The 22,641-nt window shown below is 37.1% G+C and overlaps 1 protein-coding gene across 13 annotated transcripts in view; it reads left to right on the forward strand.

The window, feature by feature from the left end:
* CEP70 (centrosomal protein 70) overlaps positions 1-22,641 on the forward strand; it is an 80,039-nt gene that overhangs the window by 25,639 nt on the left and 31,759 nt on the right. For 11 of the 13 annotated variants that reach the window (XR_003792332.1, XR_003792333.1, XR_003792334.1 and 8 more), the window contains 5 exons: positions 5,541-5,710; positions 10,780-10,836; positions 20,166-20,247; positions 20,352-20,440; positions 21,877-21,951. Coding sequence is in view for 10 of the 13 variants with exons in the window: in XM_029214372.1 (XP_029070205.1) it covers positions 5,541-5,710; positions 10,780-10,836; positions 20,166-20,247; positions 20,352-20,440; positions 21,877-21,951 (473 nt within the window). In the remaining 3 variants the exon portion in view is untranslated. The remainder of the gene's footprint in view (positions 1-5,540; positions 5,711-10,779; positions 10,837-20,165; positions 20,248-20,351; positions 20,441-21,876; positions 21,952-22,641) is intronic. The other 2 variants (XM_029214374.1, XM_029214373.1) reach the window with 2 other exon arrangements.

Consider the following 22,641-nt stretch of genomic DNA (forward strand, 5'->3'; position numbering starts at 1 on the left):
ATCTACTATACCTCTTGCATATTCTGCTCCAGCCACGATGACATTCTTGCTTTTCTTTGAAATTTTCCTTGACCATTCTCACCTCAGGGATTTTGTACATTTTGTTCTTCTTTTTCCCTCTGCCATGCATGCTTTTTTAGAGATAGCTGCATGGTTTGTTTTCTGTCTCCTTACTCAAGTGTCACATCACAATCTCTCAGGGATTCCTTTTCTGACTACTTTGCTTACAGTTGGCAGTCCTGTCCCCCACATATCATATTGCCTTCGTGCTTTGTTTTATCCATAGTTCTTAGCACCATCCAACATGCTAATATACTATATACACTTTGTTTTGTTTATATATCTCTGTGTTAGAATGTAAGCTCCATGAGGGCAAATATTTTTGTCTATTTTGGTTAGGGCTAAGAAAGTGTCTGCTTTATTATTAGTTGTAGATGCTCAATAAATACTTGAATTATTGAGTTAAATTTACATAATATTTATATGGAATATACTTTGTGATTTTAAGTTGTTTTATTTTTATTGAAATAACAATGTTATAACATTGAATACTTAATTTCCTAATGTAAAAAACCTCTTATTTCAAACCTCTGGTGTTTCTTATGATTAAATGAAATAAATTTTTTGTAGTGATAACCAGTATTTAGTTTTATGAGACATTACAGATACTTAGAAACATTATATCATTATAAATCCTTTTTGTCGGCACAACACTATTGCACACAGAGAGTTCAGGCTGCCTAAAAGGGACCACTACTCCTCAAGGCAGAGTCTGGATGTCCCCTCAGTTTATACTGGCAGCATTGGAAGGATCTGATGAGTTAATATAAATTTCAGGAGCCAGAGAGAATCAGCCAGAGATACTAAGAAGTTCTGGTATGAGGCCTCAGACAGTTGGTGTTCTGCCCTCATTTAAGCTGCCAGCTTGGGGTGGACAGTGCTCTACCTGCTGGTATTGATCATTGTTCTGGAGAAGACACTGTCATTCTTTGATGGCCAAGTCTGTTTCTGTTATTCATCAGTCAACAAAATCTTTTACTGTTAGAACTTTACTTTTTTTTTTTTTAATTTATTTATTTTATTTATTTATTTTTGGCTGTGTTGGGTCTTTGTTGCTGGGTGCGGGCTTTCTCTAGTTGCGGCGAACGGGGGCTACTCTCCATTGCGGTGCACGGGCTTCTCATTGAGGTGGCTTCTCCTGTTGCGGAGCATGGGCTCTAGGCACGCGGGCTTCAGTAGTTGTGGCACGTGGGCTCAGTAGTTGTGGCTCACGGGCTCTAGAATGCAGGCTCAGTAGTTGTGGCGCACGGGCTTAGTTGCTCCGCGGCATGTGGGATCTTCCTGGACCAGGGCTCGAACCCGTGTCCCCTGCATTGGCAGGCAGATTCTTAACCACTGCTCCACCAAGGAAGCCCAGAACTTTACATTTCTAGGTTTGCTTTGTTAGGTTGCTTTCCTCATCAACGGTACATTCAAACTCTCTCTACAGGGAGGGGCATTTTGGAAATATTTCTGTATACATTTGATTTTGACCTTGCTCTCAGATATAGGACCATGTGGAAACCTGAAGCTCTTTAACTTATCAACTTACTGATGTGAGAAAGCAGCCATCAGGTGGTACTGAGAGAGGGAGATGAGGGCAGGGGAGAGCAGTGTTGTTTTTTTTTAAGGACAATGCCTATTTTTTTTTCAGAGAGGTTGATCTATAAAAAATCACAAAGTCAAATTTTTAAAATATAAGACTTATGAATGTACCAGTTGAAAGAATAGATGCTTGAGGATTCATTGGTAAGAAGTGACTTGGAGTGGCATGTATTTTCTGTCAAGTAGTTCATCTGTTTTAAATGAATTATGGGCCATTAACTTTTTGTTTCAGGTCCCAGAGATTTGTTATGTAGCTTATAAATTGGTACAGAGGAGGTCTCATGTTCCAGTCTGCCGTGGGGGACAGACAGAATTAGGATTGGGGTATGAAAACCTGGTGTTGGGGTAGGGTGTCTATGCTATTTTGCTCAACTGAAATTAGTTGCTTGCTTGTTTGTTTTTTAAGTACCTAAAGGGTACTTTTTTTTTTTTTTTTGTGGTACGCGGGCCTCTCACCACTGTGGCCTCTCCCATCGCGAAGCACAAGCTCCGGACGCACAGCCTCAGTGGCCATGGCTTACGGGCCCAGCCGCTCCGCGGCATGTGGGATCTTCCCGGAACCTGTGTCCCCTGCATCGGCAGGCGGACTCTCAACCACTGAGCCATCAAGGAAGCCTCTAAAGGGTACTTTTTTATAGAATGTAACAGAAATTGGCAAACCCAAGGAACTGCTGCCCCTCAATGTTGCCTGATTGTCCAGTTCTATTACAGACTAGTCATATATTCTGTACTGTACTAGTTAATCTGTGCTTTCTTGGGGCAGATGGAAGTGCTCCTGGAGAAAAATTATTTCACAGTTTGAGGCACATTTTTCTTTTTTTGGCATATGCTTGTTTCCAATTTTAGAATGGTTTAGTGCTGCATATTTTGCAGTTGAGAGAAAGGAAACATTGATTTTGTGTGTATGTGGCAAAGAGATCTAGGAAATTAACAGATGTTTGACAATAATATTTTGAAAGATTGCTCTTGAGAGATTGCTGTTGAGAGATTGCTGGGGAAACGCAGAAACTAAAAGACAACATTGTATTTGCAGTTTCTATGTTCTTCAGTACAGTTTCCCTTTTTCTGTACTTAGCTTCTGTGGATAAAGTTTGATAAACTTTTGGGTCCTCTAAAGATCTAAGCAGATAATTTCAGTTTTTAAGTCAACGTGAACAGTATCAGGTAGTTCTCCCTCTTCTTTCTTCATAGAGAGTATATGGATCAGGAAACTGATTTTTACTATTCTTTTAGTGGTTACCTCAAAGATTAAAATATGCACTCTTGACTTCTCAAAATGTAATTTTACTTTGTATTTTTTACCTTATTCCATGACATTGTAACAATCATAAAACAATTTTTGACATTCTCCAACTTATATTATTGTTGTATATTTCAATTCCATATTTATTTTTATTTTCTCTCCATATATGTATTTACTGCTGACAGTTGAAATAGCACAAAATACTTCCTTCCTGTTATTATTTAAACTTCTAAAAAGCAGGAAAAATATTTAGCTCTATATTCTGTGCCCTAATTATTATGTATTATCCAAACTATCTGGTGTAAAGCCACCAAGCTCTTTTTTACACTTCTCCACAAGTTCTTTAGCTTCAATTTTTTTTTTTTACTTTGTGTTGGATTCCTCTATTGACTTTAGCTTTCTAAAATACACAGGGAGCCATGAAATTGAGTGTTTTTTAGGGCCAAATGAAAAAATAGATCTAATGTATATTAAAGTCAGCAAGATATTCCTAATACATGACTGCCTTATAAGTAACTGATATCTAGGTAGGGAGGAAAGAGATATAGGAAGGATGGCATGGGCTGTTAAAATTGTTACTGCTCCCTCTCCAGATTCTTGGACAGTAATACCATAGAAATGAATATTGCTCCCTCAAGATTCTTAGGCAAGCAAAGCTTTTTATTGAAAGGATAGCTTGAGTACAAGGGAGAAGGTGGAAAAGAGTGCCAACTCCTTGAGGACTTTCAGGGAAAGGGTTTTAAAGGCTGGGTGAGGGAGGGGGCCGCACAGTGCCTGATCAGCTTGTGCTCAATTCTTGCACTGGTTGGCATCAAGGTGAAGTTTCAAGTATCATCAACCTTCTAGTTTCAACCAGTCTGGTGTCTACATGCTTGCAGTCAGCAGTTTTCCTCTGGCGGGGGTCTGCTTCCTGCAAAAATAACTTAGGAATGTGTGTCAGGCCTTTATCTGTATCTGTCAGGGAACTGGGAGTTCAGTGACTCTGCTGTGTGGCAGATTTATAGTCCCACTTTTGTCTTTTGGAAACTATGTACATAACATCAGTGGAACAGAGATAATCTTTTATTCCTGTGGGTCTTTTGGTATTATCTCAGAGGCCCAAGCCTTTAGGCAATTTGGTTTTTTTGTTTTGTTTTGTGTTTTTGTCGTTTTGTTATTTATTTATTTATTAGCTGCGTTGGGTCTTTGTGGCTGTGCCTGGGCTTCCTCTAGTTGTGGCGAGCAGGGGCTACTCTTCGTTGCGGTGCATGGCTTCTCATTGCAGTGGCTTCTCTTGTTGTGGAGCACGGGCTCTAGGCACATGGGCTTCAGTTGTTGCAGCACACAGGCTCAGTAGTTGCAGCACACAGACCCCCTCAATTGAGATGATCATTTTTTTTTCCTTTTATTCTGTTAATGTAGTCTATTACATTGGTTCAACGTATGAAAAACCCTTTCTTGCATTCCAGGAATAAATCCCGTTTGGTCATGGTGTATCATCCTTTTAATATGCTGCTGAGTTTGGTTTGCTAGTATTTTGTTGAGTTTTTGCATCATTGTTTAAGGGATATTGGTTTGTGGTTCTCTTTTTTGTGTGTTGTCTGGTTTTGGTATTAGGGTAACACTAACCTCATAGAATGTCTTAGGAGAGATACAGTTGATTCTTGTATTTTGCTTTTACACCCTGCAACCTTGAAAAATTCAATCATTCTAGTTTCATGGCTAATTTATAGAGATGGAATTGGGACCCAAGTCACTTGGCTGTAGAGCTCCTGCCTGGCTTCCAAGGTGGGGCTGAGGCAGAGGATAAATTCTGGGTATAGCTGGTGGTTACTGACAGATGGTATGGTACCAGGAGCTGAGTCTCCTTTTTCCCCTGAGGGTCTCTTAAGTCTGTGCAAACTTGACCCTATCGGCAGGTGAACATGTGCTTAGATATGGCACTGTCTTCTGAAAGTGGTGTGTCTTAGTATTGTGCAGGCCAGATGGGGATAGGGTTACTCACTGAGCTTTATAAAAAGTGTATTAATAATAACAGTGATGGTACTGTTGATTATGAGCTTTCTAAGGACACTGAGGGATGGAAACTATCGAATAAAGGAAAACCAGGCTGGTGATATTTCACTGAAGGCAAGAGTGTATTCAGGATTTACATTCCCTTGTATAAATCTTGGGGTACATATTATTTCTGAACAAATTCCTGGTTTCTCTGAGTTTGCAGTCTACCACATTACATGAATGCCTAAGGTGATTAAACCATCTGAAATCCTGAATTATCGTTGATCACTTAAGAATATTAATTTTAATTCTTGGTTCTTTTTGACATCCTTAATATTGGTCTCTTTCTGGTTATTATTTTCATCTAAACATATATATAAAATTATATCAGTTTTATGGAGATTGAGTTCTTTTACTTATTATGAAACCTTGAATGCGTGCAATTATAAGCTATATTTTCCCCATTTTACACTGATTTTACTTGTTATAGTTTTTGCATTTCTGACATATCAGTGTTCCTGGAGCTTGCACCCATTTAAAGACAGGCTCAGTACTGAAGTTCTTGAATGAAGCAGCCTGATAGAAATTGTGAGGATAGCTTTGTGTACAATATTGTTAGGACAGCATGTCCTTGATGTATATATCATAATTATATTTTTTGAAAAATTTCTTACAGGCAAAATGTGAGCATTATAAGAAAAAACGAATGGAGCAACAAGAGACTATTGCTTCTTTGCAGAAGGATATCTGTAGATTAACAAAGGAGGACGAAGAGCGCATCATCACTCAAAACAGAGTGTTCTCCTATCTCTGCAAGAGAGTTCCTCATACCATCTTGGATAGACAGTAATGTTTGCTACGTAAATTGATATGTAGCTAGAGTCATCACTTTTTTAAAAACAGATTTCATCTTGGGTGTGGTTATATCTCTTTTAAACTGGTGAAGTATTCCCCTCCCTCTTCTCTGCTGTTTGTTCGTTTGTTTTAAATGTCATTAACTTTTTGAAGAAAATGGTCAGTTGTCCTGGAGAAGTACATGCTAGATTTGTCTGTTTGCTTCCGTACTATGTCATTTAATTTATTCTTCTATCTCCTATGTTCCCTCTAAACTGGAAGTTAGAGCTAAATTCAGATGCAAGTATTTTTGGTGAAATACTTCATAGGTGGTAATTTATGCTTCTAATTATAACATATCAGGAGGCACATAATGTCTAGTTGACCTACTCTCAGGGATGATGAGATTGTTCAGGGGTTTAAATAATAACAATCTGATCCTTCCACTATAAAATTTCTCATCATCCTTTCATCTAATGGTTTCCCCCATTGATGATCTTATTTTCAATTCTGCTATCCCTTTTTTTTCTTTTTCTTTTTTTCCCAGAAGTCTTCCATTAAAAAAAAGAACCTTTCCTTTTGGATAGGGGCTATTTGGTTGCCCTATATGGTTTGTTACAGGGAAGTGCAATGCTCAGTTCTTTCATTTTAATTCTAAGTTTTTAGAGTAAGCAGTGGTTGCCCTAATGATCTCCAATGATAAGCAATAAGATTTTTTGTTTGTGCCTATCTCTCTTTTTTCAAAGGTTGTTATTAACTCGTGGGCTTTCAATGATCAAATTATCTTGTCTTTGGCCGGTGGGATCTTTATCATGTTGGTATTATATCCCTTAGACCCAACTCCATTAATCTTTGTTAGATTTCTTACTTTTAGGCAGAAGATACATCCTGTACATTGTTTTGCCCTAGGAGCTCTTTTGAGGAATCGAGTTAGGTATTTGTTAAAACTAACACTAAACATTTAAAATTAACTCATTTAAAATGAATTAATTAGACATTTCTCAAAAGAGCTCTGGTTCCTTTTAGTCAGGAATAGATTTGAGAGACCACAGTTTGAGTGTTTAGGTTGCTTATCTTACGTTGTCATTGATTTTAGGGCTTTTTAGTGGCAAGTACCAGGAACTATATATATTTCTGAGAAAAATTTCTAACTGAAGTTAACACTGGGTTTTTATTTAAACTCTGATTTTACATTTGTAACGGTTTTCTTTTACACTGAAAATCCTTATTCCTAAGAATAATATCATAATTATTTATTTGCTTTATCCTATAATATAGAAAAAGTTTCAAAATAATAATACCAGTATTGCTACTAACAATAAGCCAACTGAATGAAATTTAAATTTCTTTGCAATTATCTTCGACATTAATAATATATTCCACTATGGGTACAGTCAAAATATAGTGTTCTAAAATATCTTGGAATATTTCTTTTCTGTGTGTTTGTGGCACCAAATTAATATAGAGTTAAGTTTACTTGTTTCAGTTTGTTTTCAGTTTTTAGGGCTGGCTTTTAAAATTTATTTACTTTTGACTATGTAAGACGTTTATACAATTATAAAGTCAAAACTGTAATTATTTATATTTGGAGAGGTTTTGTTTTCATTCCTGTCCCCTTAACCTATTCCTTACTTCTCCCTATAGATAACTTTTTTAGTGTTATTTTTAGCAAATACAAACAGTATGGATATTATATTTCTTTGTATAAAAGATAGCATCTTGTTCTTTTCACTTAATAGTATAAACTAGTTACATTTTAACTAGTCTTATGTGTTTACATAGTAGGATTGGGGATTTTTACTAATTAGGTATGTCTGTTTTATACTATAAAAATAAATGAAGTCACATATAAGTTAAAAACAAGTTGAAACTATAGATTGTTTCAATAATTATTTGAGAGATAATGCACACATATACATGTACACAAATATATATATACAATTTTTATCCTTTTGAAGGACGAACTAGGATAAAAATATAAATAATAAATAATTTAAATAACAAAATGTAGTTGGAGCTAGGTGTGAATAAATAGAAAAGCAAAGAAAGGAAAATAGGAGTAAGGAAGAACAAAAAGAAGGAGAGAGATAATTACAGTGGGAGAATAAGGTAAGAAGAGAGATAGAGGAAGAGGAATGAAAAGAAAAACAAAATAACAGGCACTTTGAATGAGTGAGAGGGCAAGAAAAAGGGAGAGAAGCATTGAGAAAACTTACCAAGTACCAGATGAAGTCAAGCTAATTCAGGTGTGAATTCGTCTGATGGCCTAGAGATTCTCCACTTTATTTGGTTTTTAATAAAACAAATTTTCAGTTTGAGCGCAGAACTTAAAAATTGTGAATTAACCCTTATATAAAAATGCATCAGTTGTAGCCACTACAGCTATTGTCAAAAGTTACAAAGGCATTGGGACAAAACAGTATAGGACATACGCAGATGAGTAAAGCGATGTTTGCTGCATTTATGGACCTGATAGCTTGTTGGGTAGATAGACACATACTCAGGTAAGTAAAATAAAAGGCACGTTGGTATGTGCTGTAATGGTAAGGCAGACAGGATACTAACTGGGCGTGGCATAAGGAGAGCTTAGTTTCCACTGAGAAAGATGGGGATGACCAGAAAGACTTCATGAAGGAGGTAACTTGTAAACTAGATTATTAGGAACTGTAGAATTTTTTTTAAAACACAATAAAAGAGTTTAATAAGGTGTCCAGTTTACAAAATAAATCTATAAAAATCAATAGCTTTTGTTTTACACCAATAATAACCTGGCAGAAAATGTAATGGGAGGAAAATTCCATACACAGTCATAACAGTAAATATGCAATACCCAGGAACAATTCTCCTGAGGTGTGTTGAAGTCCTAGACGAATGCTTTAAAATTTATTTGCAGACGGGAAGACATATCATGTTCCTTAAAGGGAGCAGTTGATAGTAGTTTGAATTTTGTGTGTTGTAATTCTCATTACATTTGTATTAATTTGTTCTGGCATCTGTATTCCCCATGATGCTGTAAGCTCAATGAAGCCAAAGACTCCGTGTCATTCCCTGCTGTGTTCTAGTGCATGTCCAAGAGGAATTGTAGAGTTTTAATAGACGTTAATGAGGAAAAGGGTATTCTAGTTAGAGAAATATGGTGTCTGGGAAACAAAACGTATTTGGGAGTGGCAAGTAGTCCAGGTAGTCCAAGAGGTCTGGAGCATAGGGTGCACAAGGTGATGGTATCTTAGGAGACAGTATGGAAGGAAAGGTGTGCTGAAACTTTGAGGGGCTTCAACTCCAGGCTGAAGAGTTCAGGTTCTACTTTCTGTGTAGCAGGATTAAAAAAGCCCAGGATTTATGAGCAAAGAAATTAAACCCAGAGATAGACAAAATTAGTGATCGGTTTTAATAGTCTAGTTGGTAGATAACAGAGGTCTATAAAGAAAAAAGAAAGAGAGATACTGCAGAGATGGACAGGAATTGTCTAGACTGACTGACTGTAGATGTTGAAAGAAGGAGAGCAGTCAAAGATAGCCAGATTTCAAGCTAGGTTTGGGGAATGGGGAAGGAGGATAATGGGTTCATTTACGAACATTAGGCACTTTACGTCAGCCACAGAGAGATATCAGGCCTACAGTTAGAAAGGCTGAACTCTGGAGAACTTTAAAATTTAGAGAGAGAAAGAAGAGACAGAAGAGGAGTTACGTTTGGGTGTCAGGCTAACCAAGGAACAAGAGTGTTTGAAGAAGGAGAGGGTGGTAAGAAGTGTTACATGCCACCTCATTGGTTTGTGTTTGCCTTCCCACTGTCTTATTTGCTCAGAATTCCTGGTAAGTCCTCTTTAAAAGTTTATTGAAGGTAGAGGTAACAGTCATTCAGGATGAATGAAGTTTGCTATGAAGGAAAAAGATAGAAATGGAATGGTAGCATGGGGGAAGGAAGGGGTGAGAGGGCTTGTGAAGTATATAAAGGAAATTAAAGCATATTTGCAGGATAATATGAAAGCTGGTACGTGTTGGGATGGGGAAAGTTGAAGAGAAAGGATAATCCGGAAAGTTATGATAGTAAAAGCACAGTTGGTTGAATTAGCTCTGAAAAAAAGGAGATGGGTAATTTTCCCAAGATAGGAGTGAAATACTATACATTCTTGCTTTAAAAAGAATAATATGTGAAAGTATAGTGTTATTTTATTTTTCTTTGAGGATTTTTTGAATTACAAAAGCAATATGTGCTTTTAGAAATTCAAACAATATAAAAGTATGTAAAGTAAAATGTTATAGACCTGCTTACCCCTCCTAATTTCCACATCCCAGAGATACCACTTTTAACAGTTTGGTTTTTGTCCTTCCTAGTGTTTCACAGCAATAGTGCTGTTGGCTTTTGGGTGGGACCATTCTTCATTGTGTAGGGCATGATGAGCATTCATCATGTTCATTGATGAACTTTTAAGCATCGTCGCCCCCTCCCCAACTTTTCAGTGTGACAACCAACACTGTCCCCTAGCTGTGGTATTATCCCTCAGCTAAGAACCCATAGAGTTCATTTTCAATACATATACAGATTCATTTATAACTATTTTCCTAAAAAAATAGAGTAATATTATACATTTTGCTATGCAACATTTTTTAACCTTATCAATTCTCATTAGGATGTACAAATTTACATTGTCTCTTCTCATGCCTCATCATTTTCTATAATATGGATGTGCCATTATTTATTTAACTTTTCCCTTGTTGACAAATATTTAGATTGTATCTGAGTTTTCACTCATAAATAATGGTGCATCAAGCAACTTCGTTCATCTTGAGTTACAGCCTTAGGCACATATTTCTGTGGGAGTGATTGCTAGAGGTAGAACTATTTGGACAATATGCATTTAATATGTTGAGATTTAATGTCTGTGGTTATTTAAAAATATATACATTAAAATTAAAATATATGGCATAGTGTGATACTTGCTTCTGGCAAAAATCACTTAAATTTTTTATAAATTTGCAGATAACATGTATGTTTATCACTGTAATTTGAAATTGTACAGAGAGAATAGTAAATGTTCCAATACCACATTTTGAAAATAATCCAACTTATCTGTTTTCTAGGTTGCTTTGCCTAATTGATTACTATGAATCTAAAATTAGAAAATTTCATAAACAAAGGTACGACTAGTCCTGTATTACAGTTTTTGAAGTTATTATCTAGTCATGAATTACAACAAAAGTTTCTATGGGCTTTTGAAACAAATATGCTTTGGAAATCTACCTGATATATGTGTAATTTACCTAATATGTTTAACTACAAATTTCCTTTTTTATAAAGATCTTCAAGACTGTACTTTACCACTTATGTTAAAGTATATTGTTGCATTTATATTAAAATATGTATATTTAATAATCACCAAAGTATCGGTCACAGAAGAAATAGTATTTTTCTTCTGTTGAAGTATTATAATTTGTTCTACTGATGTCATCTAACCACTAGATAGTTACTGAGTATATCCACAAAGTGTGTAGGGTTGGATTAGCTGCCTGCCAAAGTACAGCCTAATTAGTATGCAGATTTATATGAGATAAAGATAAAATGTCATAGTGAAAAATCAAGTATATAGAGTAAAGCACAGTTGTCACCTCTGATTAAAGAAATAAGGGTAAAGTTTAAAAATAATGGTCTTTGACTAACCAAAAATAGCTGAAAGATATCTAAGGCCAAATAATCTAAAGTGCTTTAATATAGTTATTAAAACAGTGGCTATTCTGTTTCATTGTTTATAAATGGAACAGTTCTTTTAACAAATATTTGAGCACCTACTTTCTGCCAAGTTCTGTTTTTGTTACTGAACAGATAAAATAGATAAACTAGAATAAAGCAGATAAGTTCTCTGTTTTCATTAAGCATATCTGCTTTCATTAAGCATACATTGTCTAGTATTCTTGCCCCAAGAGTACTGACTCCAGAAACTCAGTAGGACTGATGGCAGAGCTGTGCTGGTTGCTGATTCCTTCTAGCACCTTGGGGACTCTTAAAAAAGAGCGGGATGGAGGGAAGAAGGGAAGAAAGAAGTGAAAAAGGAAGGAAGGGAAGATGAGAAGAGAACAACTAATGATAGAGCAACTCCTTGCTTTGTTCTATTCAGAAAGTAGTATTATACCAATTAACTTCAGAGACCTTCTGATTTTCAAAACTGTGTCTTTTAGATGGTAGGCATGGTGTTAGATAGATTCTAGAGATAGGACAAAGTTTTGTTTGTTTGTTTGTTTATCTTGGCTGCATCAGCTTTTCCTTGCAGCATACGGGATTTTTTTTTTTTTTTTTTTTTTGCGGCACACAGGCTCTTCGTTGAGGCATGTGGGCTTCTCTTTAGTTGTGGCGTGCTGGGTTTTTTTCTCTCTTTAGTTGTATCGCGTGGGCTTCAGAGTACGTGGGCTCTCTAGTTGAGGCACACAGACTTAGCTGCCCTGCGGCATGTGGGATCTTAGTTCCCCCACTAGGGATCGAACCTGCGTCCCCTGCATTGGAAGGCTGATTGGATTCTTTACCACTGGACCACCAGGGAAGTCCCTAGGACAACGTTTTGAACACAATTCTTAGCTTCCAGGAATTTGCAATCTAGTAAGGGAAATTAAATGTAAACACATTAATAGTTAAAAATAATATGAGACTTAAAAGACACTAAGGCATAATGTCACAGTAGAGTAATTACTAAAAACTGTACAGACAGTAAGTAATACAGGAGTCGATAACAGGAACAAATTTGTTTTAGATGGAGTAACCAGGGAAGCCATTACAAAGCAGATGGGGGTTGTGCTTGAAGTTGAAGAATAAGTAAAATTTGGGAAAGCAGAAAGGCAAAAAAACCCCACTGCTTGTATGCTTTGAGCAAAAGTTCGTAGATGTAAGAGAGTAGACTTTTTTACGGTACTATAAGCCAGTTTGGCTGGGCTTCATACAGGACCAAGAGTGAGCTATAAGTGAACAAAAAGACATCATTTGCCTTGGAAAGAAGGAAGGCGCTTTTTCCTTTGATACAGAAAAGCTAGTGATGAGGTTGTAGGTATGTGTATTAGGTGGGGTTCTAGAGAGAAACAGAACCAATAGAATGTACATTTATATGCAGAGAGATATTTATTTTAAAGGAGTTAGTTCATGCGATTGTGAAGCTGGCAAGTCTGAAATCTGTGAGGCTGGCATGCAGGCCGGAGACCCAGGGAAGAGTTGATGTTGCAGTGTTGAGGGTGAAGGCAACCTGAAGGCAGAATACCTCCCTTCTTGAAGATTTCAGTCTCTGCTCTTAAGGTTTTTAACTAATTGCACAAGGCCCACCCACATTATGAAGGGTAATCTGCTTTATTCAAAGTCTCTTGATTTAAATACCACATCTAAAGAATACCTTATGGCCATATCTAAACTGGTGTTTGACCAAGTAGCAGGGCACCATAGCCTAGCCTAAAATGAACAATCATAGTATGTAAGAGTAAAGAGAAGGCAAATGAATAATTTCATTTGAGAGGTTGTAAACTGTTAAGCTTGCAGAATCAGGAAAATAATGAAAATGAGTAAAGCAGGTTAGGTGGGAGCTGTGGCAAATTGGAGAGCTGTGTACCATCAGTCTCAAGGGGGCAGTTAAACTGTACAGTCTGTGAGGAATGTGAGCCCACTGTAGCTAAATCTGCTTTTTTGAGAAGTTAGAATGTTAGGTTTATAAATGAAATCAGACTTTTAATGTTCGCAACTAAAACTCAGTGCTCTACAACATATTATACAGTCCAGGCTGAATATTATTTGAAACCTTTGCTCTATATCTTTAATAAATTGTAATCTGGATTCAGGACTTGGTTGACTTTTTTTCTGTAAAGGGCCAGACTGTATGTTTTTAGGCATTTTAGTCTGTATAGTCTCTCACCACTGCTCAACTCTGCTGTTGTAGCATGAAATGAGCCATAGACAATAAGTAAATGAATTGGCATGGCTGTGTTCCATAAAACATTAATTTAAAAAAGCCTGCTAGATGTTGCCCACAGGCAACAGTTTGCTGACCACCAATCTAGATGATGAAGAGAGAACATTTGGGATTTGTAGTAAGAGCAGAGAAGATTTAGTATAGCCATCATTGAAATGTCTTGTGTAGAATGTGGTGTGAGAGGTTGCCTCTGAAGTTGTGCAAACTGGCATTCTCTGACTAAAAATAATAAAAGGATTGAGGCCATTGGTGGGGGGTGGTGTTGAATCTGGTTGTCATGAATTTGTAGTGAAAATCTGGGATTGAGGAATGAGGACCTTGGAGGAAAGGAATTACTTTTTTGCTTAGCAATCCTATCATCATTGGTCTAGCTTAAGTGAAATATAATACTTTGGCCGGTGCAAACTACGCTCAGGTCAGATACTTGGACTGAATGTCTCATTAAGGGAGAAGGATATAGGAAGAAAATAGGGGCTGCATTATACATAATGTTCTCACAGGTGGAAAATTAGAAATCACTTATACTTTGCAGTGATGAAGGGTCTGCCCTGAGGAGAGTTTTTCATAGTTCATTGACTGAACAAAGTTTATCAGTCTCTTTTCTAAGAGTAAATACTAACTTGATAGATTGTAGGAACTTCAAGGTGGATTTTGAGATCTGCAAATAGGATATTAGTATCACCTGAAGAAGCAGGAGTACTCTAAAAGGAGGGTGTAGAATTAACTGACAAGTATTATATTACTAAAAAAAGAAGGCGAAAGAGAAGGGAAAATGAAGGAAGATGGGCTGTGATTTGGAGGCCTAAGTGGGATAAACAGGAAGCACAGGAGGAGGACGCATACACCTGTAGAGCTAGGGGAGCAAGACCAAAGGAGGAAGACAGATGGGACATGGGCCTCTTGCAGAGGTAGAAGCCCTCTGTTTAACACTCACTTTTTTTTTTTCGGTACGTGGGCCTCTCACTGTTGTGGCCTCTCCCGTTGCGGAGCGCAGGCTCAGCGGCCATGGCTCACGGGCCTAGCCTCTCTGCGGCATGTGGGATCTTCACAGACCGGGGCATGAACCCGTGTCCCCTGCATCGGCAGGCGGACTCTCAACCACTGCGACACCAGGGAAGCCCAAACACCCACTTTTTAAGGGCAGTGTTGTCCAAAGTTTTTCTCATCATGAAACACAGAAAGTGATGTTTGTGTACCACACTGGGGTCTGTCCAGTTGTCCTGAGGGCTGAGAGAGATGAATATCTTGGCACCTTTGTAATACCTTTGCACAGCACACCTATGGCACACCATCTGGACCCTCATTTTAGGGCGCAGGCTTGAGAAAGGCCTCCAGAGAGCTCATGAAAGGCAGTTTCTGAATACTGTGGACTGGTATTCCTTTCTGCCTCCATACATGAGAAAACTCAGGGAAAGCAAAGGAAGCTGCAATCAAGGCAGCAGATATTTGAATACAAGTGTTAAGCAGTTGGAAATCTTAGAAAACTGCAAACATGGTATAACCTCTGAAACAGAGGAAAAGTAAATTTTAAAACGATAGGCTCTCAGCTATGTTGTTACTTTACCTACTTTTTAAAAAAATATTTATTGAATTTATTTTTGGCTGCATTGGGTCTTCATTGCTGCACGCGGGCGTTCTCTAGTTGTGGCGAGCAGAGGCTTCTCTTCGTTGCAGTGTGCGGACTTCTCATTGTGGTGGCTTCTCTTGTTGCAGAGCACAGGCTCTAGGCGTGTGGGCTTCAGTAGTTGTGGCTTGCGGGCTCTAGAGCGCAGGCTCAATAGTGTGGCTCACGGGCTTAGCTGCTCCGCAGCATGTGGGATCTTCCCGGACCAGGGCTCAAACCCGTGTCCCCTGCATTGGCAGGTGGATTCTTAACCACTGCACCACCAGGGAAGCCCCTACCTACTTTTCTTTACCCAGAAATATATATCACTGTAGATTACTATATCACTATATGGTAATATAGATTAATATATCACTGTAGATTACATGGAATATATTGCTGGCTTTTTCTATTAGTATTTCCCTGGCTTGGTAGATAGATTAAGGAGCCAAGGAAAGTAACGTAGGAATAAAACCTACAGGCCTCAGATTGAATTTCTTCTGAGATGTCAGAGACATTTGGAAAGTTACCCCAAGGAAAATAGTTCTATAATGAATTAGTAAAGTGAAGTCCCCTTGTCTAATTCCATCCTTGTTTTTAGATAGAAATTTTTAAATTGGTCTTGGGAAATGGAGGCAGGTGGATTTGAGATTAACCTCTGACTGAACATGGTTTGGATTAGGGAAGAAAATAAAACACAGGATTTCTCTAGTTTTGCTCTTTCTCCCCACCCCTAAGGAGCACGATCTTCAACACTGCGTCCCTCCTGAGGCTTCTGGAGGCCATTGGAGAAAGAGTGGGAGGAATTTGGCTGTGGGGATCCCATGTCCAAATGAGAGTTTGTGGATGCTTAGAATTATGTTTTTACTTCAGGAAAACCACAAAATCTGTCAATGCTAAATAAAGAACTACAGGAAAAGAAAGTGAGGATTCTTTACTGAAACTCATTTCCCTTTAGGTCTGCATACATTTAAAATTGGTCTCCTCTACTATATTCATATATTAGGTTTCTCTTGAGAACAAGTATAGCCATAGTGGCAGGTATTTTAGAGTATATATAGGGAATGATGTGAGTGCATAGGCTTTGGAACCAGAGAGATTTCAATTTGAATCTCACTACTACTACTAACTATTTGTGTGACTTTGAGCAAGTTAAATAACTACTCAAACTCCTCACCTGTTAAATGTGAAATAGTTTGTATAAAACATCTATTTTAGTACTTGTTATATAGAGGCTACTCAGTCATCCTTATTTTAGTCATCTTTCCTAAAATGGTCATTTGTTCAAGGCTAGCATGTGTTTTAGAAGAAGGTCTGAGGGATATATTAGTACAGCTGTCTCGAATAGAAATGTAATGCAAGCCACATATATAATTTCGCATTTTCATGTAGCCAAGTTGAAAAGTAAAAAGAAACCAATGAAATACATTTTAATATATTTTATTTAATATCCAGGTTAACAGTACAGTTAGTCTTTGTAACCCTTCCATGGCTCAACCCATAAGCATTGGCAAAAAACACAAGATTGTTAAAGTCATTTTGTTTCAGTGGTTCTGCAAACTGGTATAGCATTTACACAGGTGCTGTATAATTTTAACAACTATATTCATGACACTGTCATAGTCTGCTTCAGAAAACTGAGCACATTTCTAATATGTATTATACAGTATAACAAAGCAATGAGAAACATCAGTCTTTTGAACATTCCAGTAAATCTGGATTTTTGATGTTACAAAGCTAGAGCACCTTCCATTGTGGAAAAAAATGATTTTTTCATATCTAGCTGAAATTCTTCTTTGATAGATATGTAAAATTCAAAGACACACCGTAAGTGTGATATTTTTATTTTAAGACCTCAAATTGTCAACATTTCTTGGTAAATCTGGAAGTCCTCTGAGACAGAACATTCCCAAAGCGTTAATTGAGATATGATTCATCTAAAGATAAAGAAACGTATTTGCAATTTTTAAAATTAAATCAATTCATCTTTGATGTTATAAGAAAGGTCTTGTATTCTCCAGGCAGTTGTTCATGGGCTTAATTGAAGATCTTTCACTTTTTTATAAAAATAACTTTTGTTTTCTCATAATTTTCCAAAAAAATTTCCATAACAATTTATTTCATGTAAGGACAGTTTCTGTTTTTGTGCAACACTTCAAAATGTTTTATAGGTGGCCAAAATTATAACCTCAGATTTTGCTAAAAAATTATTTTAAAAGTTTTTGTTGTATGGTTAATTTTGGTTTCGGTGACTTTAATTCTTTTTTGACTGTTGAAAGGAAACTTCTTAATATGTTCATTATGTATTTGCTGAAAATGCATCCTATCGTCATCTACTTTATTATCCTAAAAGATTTTTTATATAACAACTTTTTAAAATAAACAGCTTTATTGAGATATAATTCACATGCCATAAAATTCACCATTTTAAAGCATACAATTCAATGATTTTAGGATATTCACAAAGTGTGTCATCATCTCCACAGTCAATTTTAGAACATGTTCATCACCCCATTGAGAAACCCTGTTGGCAATCACTCCCCGCCCTGAGCCCCTACTCTGCTGCAACACAACATCACAAAATATACAATTCCATTTACATGGAATGTCCAGAGTATGCAAGTCCATAAAGACAGAAAGTAGATGAGTGGTTGCCTAGGAATTGGATTGTAGTAGAGTAGGGACTCAGGGCAGAGAGGAGATATGGGGAGTGATTGATAACGGGTATGGTATTTCTCAGTGGGGTGATGAACATGTTCTAAAATTGATTGTCGAGATGGTGACACAACTTTGTGAATATCCTAAAGGGATATCTCATTGTGGTTTTGATTTGTGTTCCCCTAAGGACTAATGATGAGTGTCTTTTTATAGGCTTATTGTCCATTTGCATATCTGTTTTGGAGAAATGCCTACTCACATCCTTTGCCCATTTTTAAATTGACTTTTTTGTCTTTTATTGTTGAATTGTAAGAGTTCGTTATAGCAAATTATAGTAGCATTCATTAGGAAATTTGTGGCATACGTTCTTTCAGTCTCTTTTCTTTACTGTTCCAATTATTGTACTGTCTCAGATGTTATCATCTCCACTTGATTCTGTTAAAAATTTGTCCATAATTATTTTTTAAACTAAAAAAGTTTAGTTCTTATAATTAAAATAATAACTATATTAATTATCAATTATGATTTATATAGGCATCACCATAAATATAGTATCATAACAAACACCTTACAATGTTATATTGGTATATAGGAAAAAAAACATTCTAACTGAATCAATCCTTTGATACTGACTAGACTGGTGGTGTGTTTGTATATAGTACTACAAACTACCCACGCACCCATTGCACAACTAGGCCACAACATTAATACCTTAACATGATGCATGGTAGTGGTATATAGTCCTAAACAATAAAGTCGTGTTTAACAGAAGAATATTTTACACTGCTTCAGTTTTTAAATTTTAATTAAAATGAAATAGAATTGGGCTTCCCTGGTGGTGCAGTGGTTGAGAATCTGCCTGCCAATTCAGGGGACACGGGTTCGAGCCCTGGTCTGGGAAGATCCCGCATGCCGCGGAGCGACTGGGCCCGTGAGCCACAACTACTGAGCCTGTGCGTCTGGAGCCTGTGCTCCGCAACAAGAGAGGCCACGACAGTGAGAGGCCCGCGCACCACAATGAAAAGTGGCCCCCGCTCACTGCAACTAGAGAAAGCCCTCACACAGAAACGAAGACCCAACACAGCCAAAAATAAATAAATAAATTTAAAAAAGAAAAAAATGAAATAGAATTAAAAGTCTAGCTCTTCAGTTGCATTAGCTATATTTCAAGTGCTCATTGCCTGTGTGTACCTAGTGTTTACCGTATCGGACAGCCCTGTGTTAGTGTATCAGGATTTTTAAAAACATTAATACTGATTTTCTAGTACTTTATAGCTCACAGAATGCTTTGATATCTTTTTAACTTTTAACACCAATTCTGTGAGGTAGATGTGACAGAAATTATCTCTGTTTTACAGATGAGAAAACAAATTTTGAGAGACTGACCTACCCAAATAACACAACTGGTTAATGGTGATGTCAAGACTTGAATCAGGGACACTAAGTCTGTGGCCTTGTCCACTTATACTCTGCATTTTTTTAAAAAATAAATTTATTTATTTATTTATTTTTGGCTGCATTGGGTCTTCGTTGCTGGGTCTTAGTTGCTGCACGCGGGCTTTCTCTAGTTGCGGCAAGCAGGGGCTAGTCTTCATTGCGGTGCGTGGGCTTCTCATTGCGGTGGCTTCTCTTGTTGTAGAGCTTGGGCTCTAGGTGCACAGGCTTCAGTAGTTGTGGCATGCAGGCTCAGTAGTTGTGGCTCGTGGGCTCAGTAGTTTTGGCTTGTGGGCTCTAGAGCGCGGGCTCAATAGTTGTGGCACACAGGCTTAGTTGCTCCGCAGCATGTGGGATCTTCCCAGGTCAGAGCTCAAACCCGTGTCCCCTGCATTGGCAGGCAGATTCTCAACCACTGTGCCACCAGGGAAGTCCCTGCATTTTTTGATATAGATATTTTTGTGACCTAAAAGTACTAGAAGGAAAAAACAATATGCTTTGTTTGTTTATTCATTCAAGAAGTGTTTTTTCACCACCTCTTATGCCCCATATTCTTCTGGGCAGTGAGATACAATGGTGAACAAGACAAAGTTCTGGTCTTCATGGATCTTACCTTCCAATTAAGGCATTAGTGAACAAATATATACTATAGCACTAGGTGGTAAGTAGTATGTTCTAATACCATTTTCTGTGAGAATAAGTAGGAAATTTAGCTTAAATTTTAGTTCATGTTTAGGTTATCAAACCCTTATTGTATTGATTTGATTTTTGTTAGCTAGATTTTTTTTCTTTGAAGATAAATTTTTCATAAATACACTGCATGTATCTTTTCATAGGCAATATGAAGAAGATGAAAGTCAGTCAGAAGAAGACTACAGAAGTCTGAGTGCTTCACCTACTTATAAAGGCCTTCTAATGGTATGGGGACTATATGACTGATAAATACTTTTTTTATAAAGCAAAATGATAATCTAAATAATCTCCCAGGAAAGTTAACTATATTTTTATGAAATGTGTTGCAGTCATTACAGAATCAACTCAAGGAATCGAAATCTAAGATAGATGCACTTTTAAGTGAAAAGCTGAATCTCCAGAAAGATTTGGAAACCAGGTGAGAGAAACTTGTCATTTTTATTTAACTTCCATTTAAGCATAAACTGGAATTTTGAATATTAAATAAATCATTCTGTCCCCTTTACTCTAAAACTAATGTTGGGGACCTCATACTCATACTTATTTTAGTCATTTGTCTCTCATATCATGGAAAGAGCAAAAATACATACATAGGCAAGGGAAGTGAGAAAATAGGAAGAAGATGAAACTGGGTAGGAACTCAGAATATATTCAGTCTTAAGCCAGCAGGTTTCCCTTTCCCAAATAACTTTATTTTTTATTTTAATTGTTTTTTCCAAATTACTTTAGAATGTCTTATTACCTCATCATATGCCTGTGTTGTGGGAAGGGGGAATTAAAAAGTTTAAATGGCATACAACAGAAAGGTTTATTTATGTACATCATACAACCACAAAAGGATGGCACTCTACCTGTTAACAGAGAGTAATAAGGAATGCACACTGCTGAGACTTTTTTATTCAACAAATATTTGTTGAATACCTATTGTAAGTTAGACATGGCCTTAAGTTCTGGGATAATATATAATAAGCAAAACAAATACCTTGTTCTTGTAAATCTTATACTTTAATGGAGAGGAGACTGATACCTACAGTAAAAACCGTTTCTATAAAGTTTAAAAGCCTGCCACATAATAATGTGTAAATTTATGGTTATATAAATATGAGGTAAAAATTTATAAAACATGCATGGGAAGAATGAAGAATGAATTTCAGATAGTGGTTACCTGTGGTATGGGAAGGAGAGCAATGACAGTAATCAGGGTCACACATGGAGTTTTAAGTACATGTATAACGTTTTAGTTAAAATATTTGAAACAAATTACTATTCAACTTTGATAAAGCTTGAGCGGTGGACACAGTACTATTTGTCTTACTATTCTCTATTCTTGTCCGTACATTTGAGATAATTCACTATAAAAACAAGTAATAGATTAATAACAATAAAAATGGGTAGAAAGTTTTGAACAGGGAATACACAGAAGAAGAAACCCAATGGCCAATAAATACCTCATTAGCAGTCATGAAATTTTTTTTTAATTGATTAATTTATTTTGGTTGCGTTGGGTCTTAGTTGCTGCATGTGGACTTAAGTAGTTGTGGCACGCGGGCTCAATAGTTGTGGCTTGCGGGCTCTAGAGCACAGACTCAGTAGTTGTGGTGCACGGGCTTAGTTGCTCCCTGGCATGTGGGATCTTCCTGGACCAGGGCTGGAACCCGTGTCCCCTGCAGTGGCAGGCGGATTCTTAACCACTGTGCCACCAGGGAAGCCCAGCAATCATGAAATATTTTAAGAATTTTTAAGCATATTTGTGACAAGTAACAGGGTATACACTATTGTTTATTATTAAATATCTTTACGGTATAGTTTTATTAAATAAAAATAAGTGCGTTCAACATGATTTATCTTCTACAGGCCCACACAGCATGAATTAAGACTTTATCAACAACAGGTGAAGAAGCTGGAGAAAGCCCTTAAGAAAAGCATCAAGTAATTATATTTTACCAAAGTTAAAAATTTATTAAGATTTTGTATCTTATTATTTATTTTTATTACCTGTCAGCTTACCCCATAGTGACCGTGGCTCAAAATTACCAGGCTGATGGGGGGAAATGACATTAAAAATGGATATTTCTGGTTCCACAGTTTTAAAGGTTTCTACTGTATTGGATTTGGCTGTATATGCATCTTAAATAAGAACAAGGAAAAGGTAATTGTCTGATATAATAAAAGGCAAAGATTTTAATTAGAAAGTTGTCTTTGAAAGTCATGGAGGAATTGCAAGAGAATCATTGAAATTAGAGGTGACAAGGCCCAAATTTTTGTTGATGGTAGTTATGACATGAATAATATATAGCCTCATCGTATTTTAAAACTAAAGGTTGGGGCTTCCCTGGTGGCGCAGTGGTTGAGCATCCGCCTGCCGATGCAGGGGACACGGGTTTGTGCCCCGGTGTGGGAAGATCCCACATGCCGCAGAGCGGCTGGGCCCGTGAGCCGTGGCCGCTGAGCCTGCGCGTCCAGAGCCTGTGCTCCGCAACGGGAGAGGCCACAACAGTGAGAGGCCTGCGACCGCAAAAAAAAAAAAAAAACTAAAGGTCCCAGAATGAATGCAGTGTGTCACTCATATCCACCACCTCTCTTTTATGACTTTGAAAAGCATGTACTCAGGAGTTTCGA

Source organism: Monodon monoceros, unplaced genomic scaffold, assembly GCF_005190385.1.
Source record: "Monodon monoceros isolate NGI ecotype Baffin Bay Population unplaced genomic scaffold, NGI_Narwhal_1 Super_Scaffold_11, whole genome shotgun sequence".
Taxonomy (NCBI): domain Eukaryota; kingdom Metazoa; phylum Chordata; class Mammalia; order Artiodactyla; family Monodontidae; genus Monodon; species Monodon monoceros.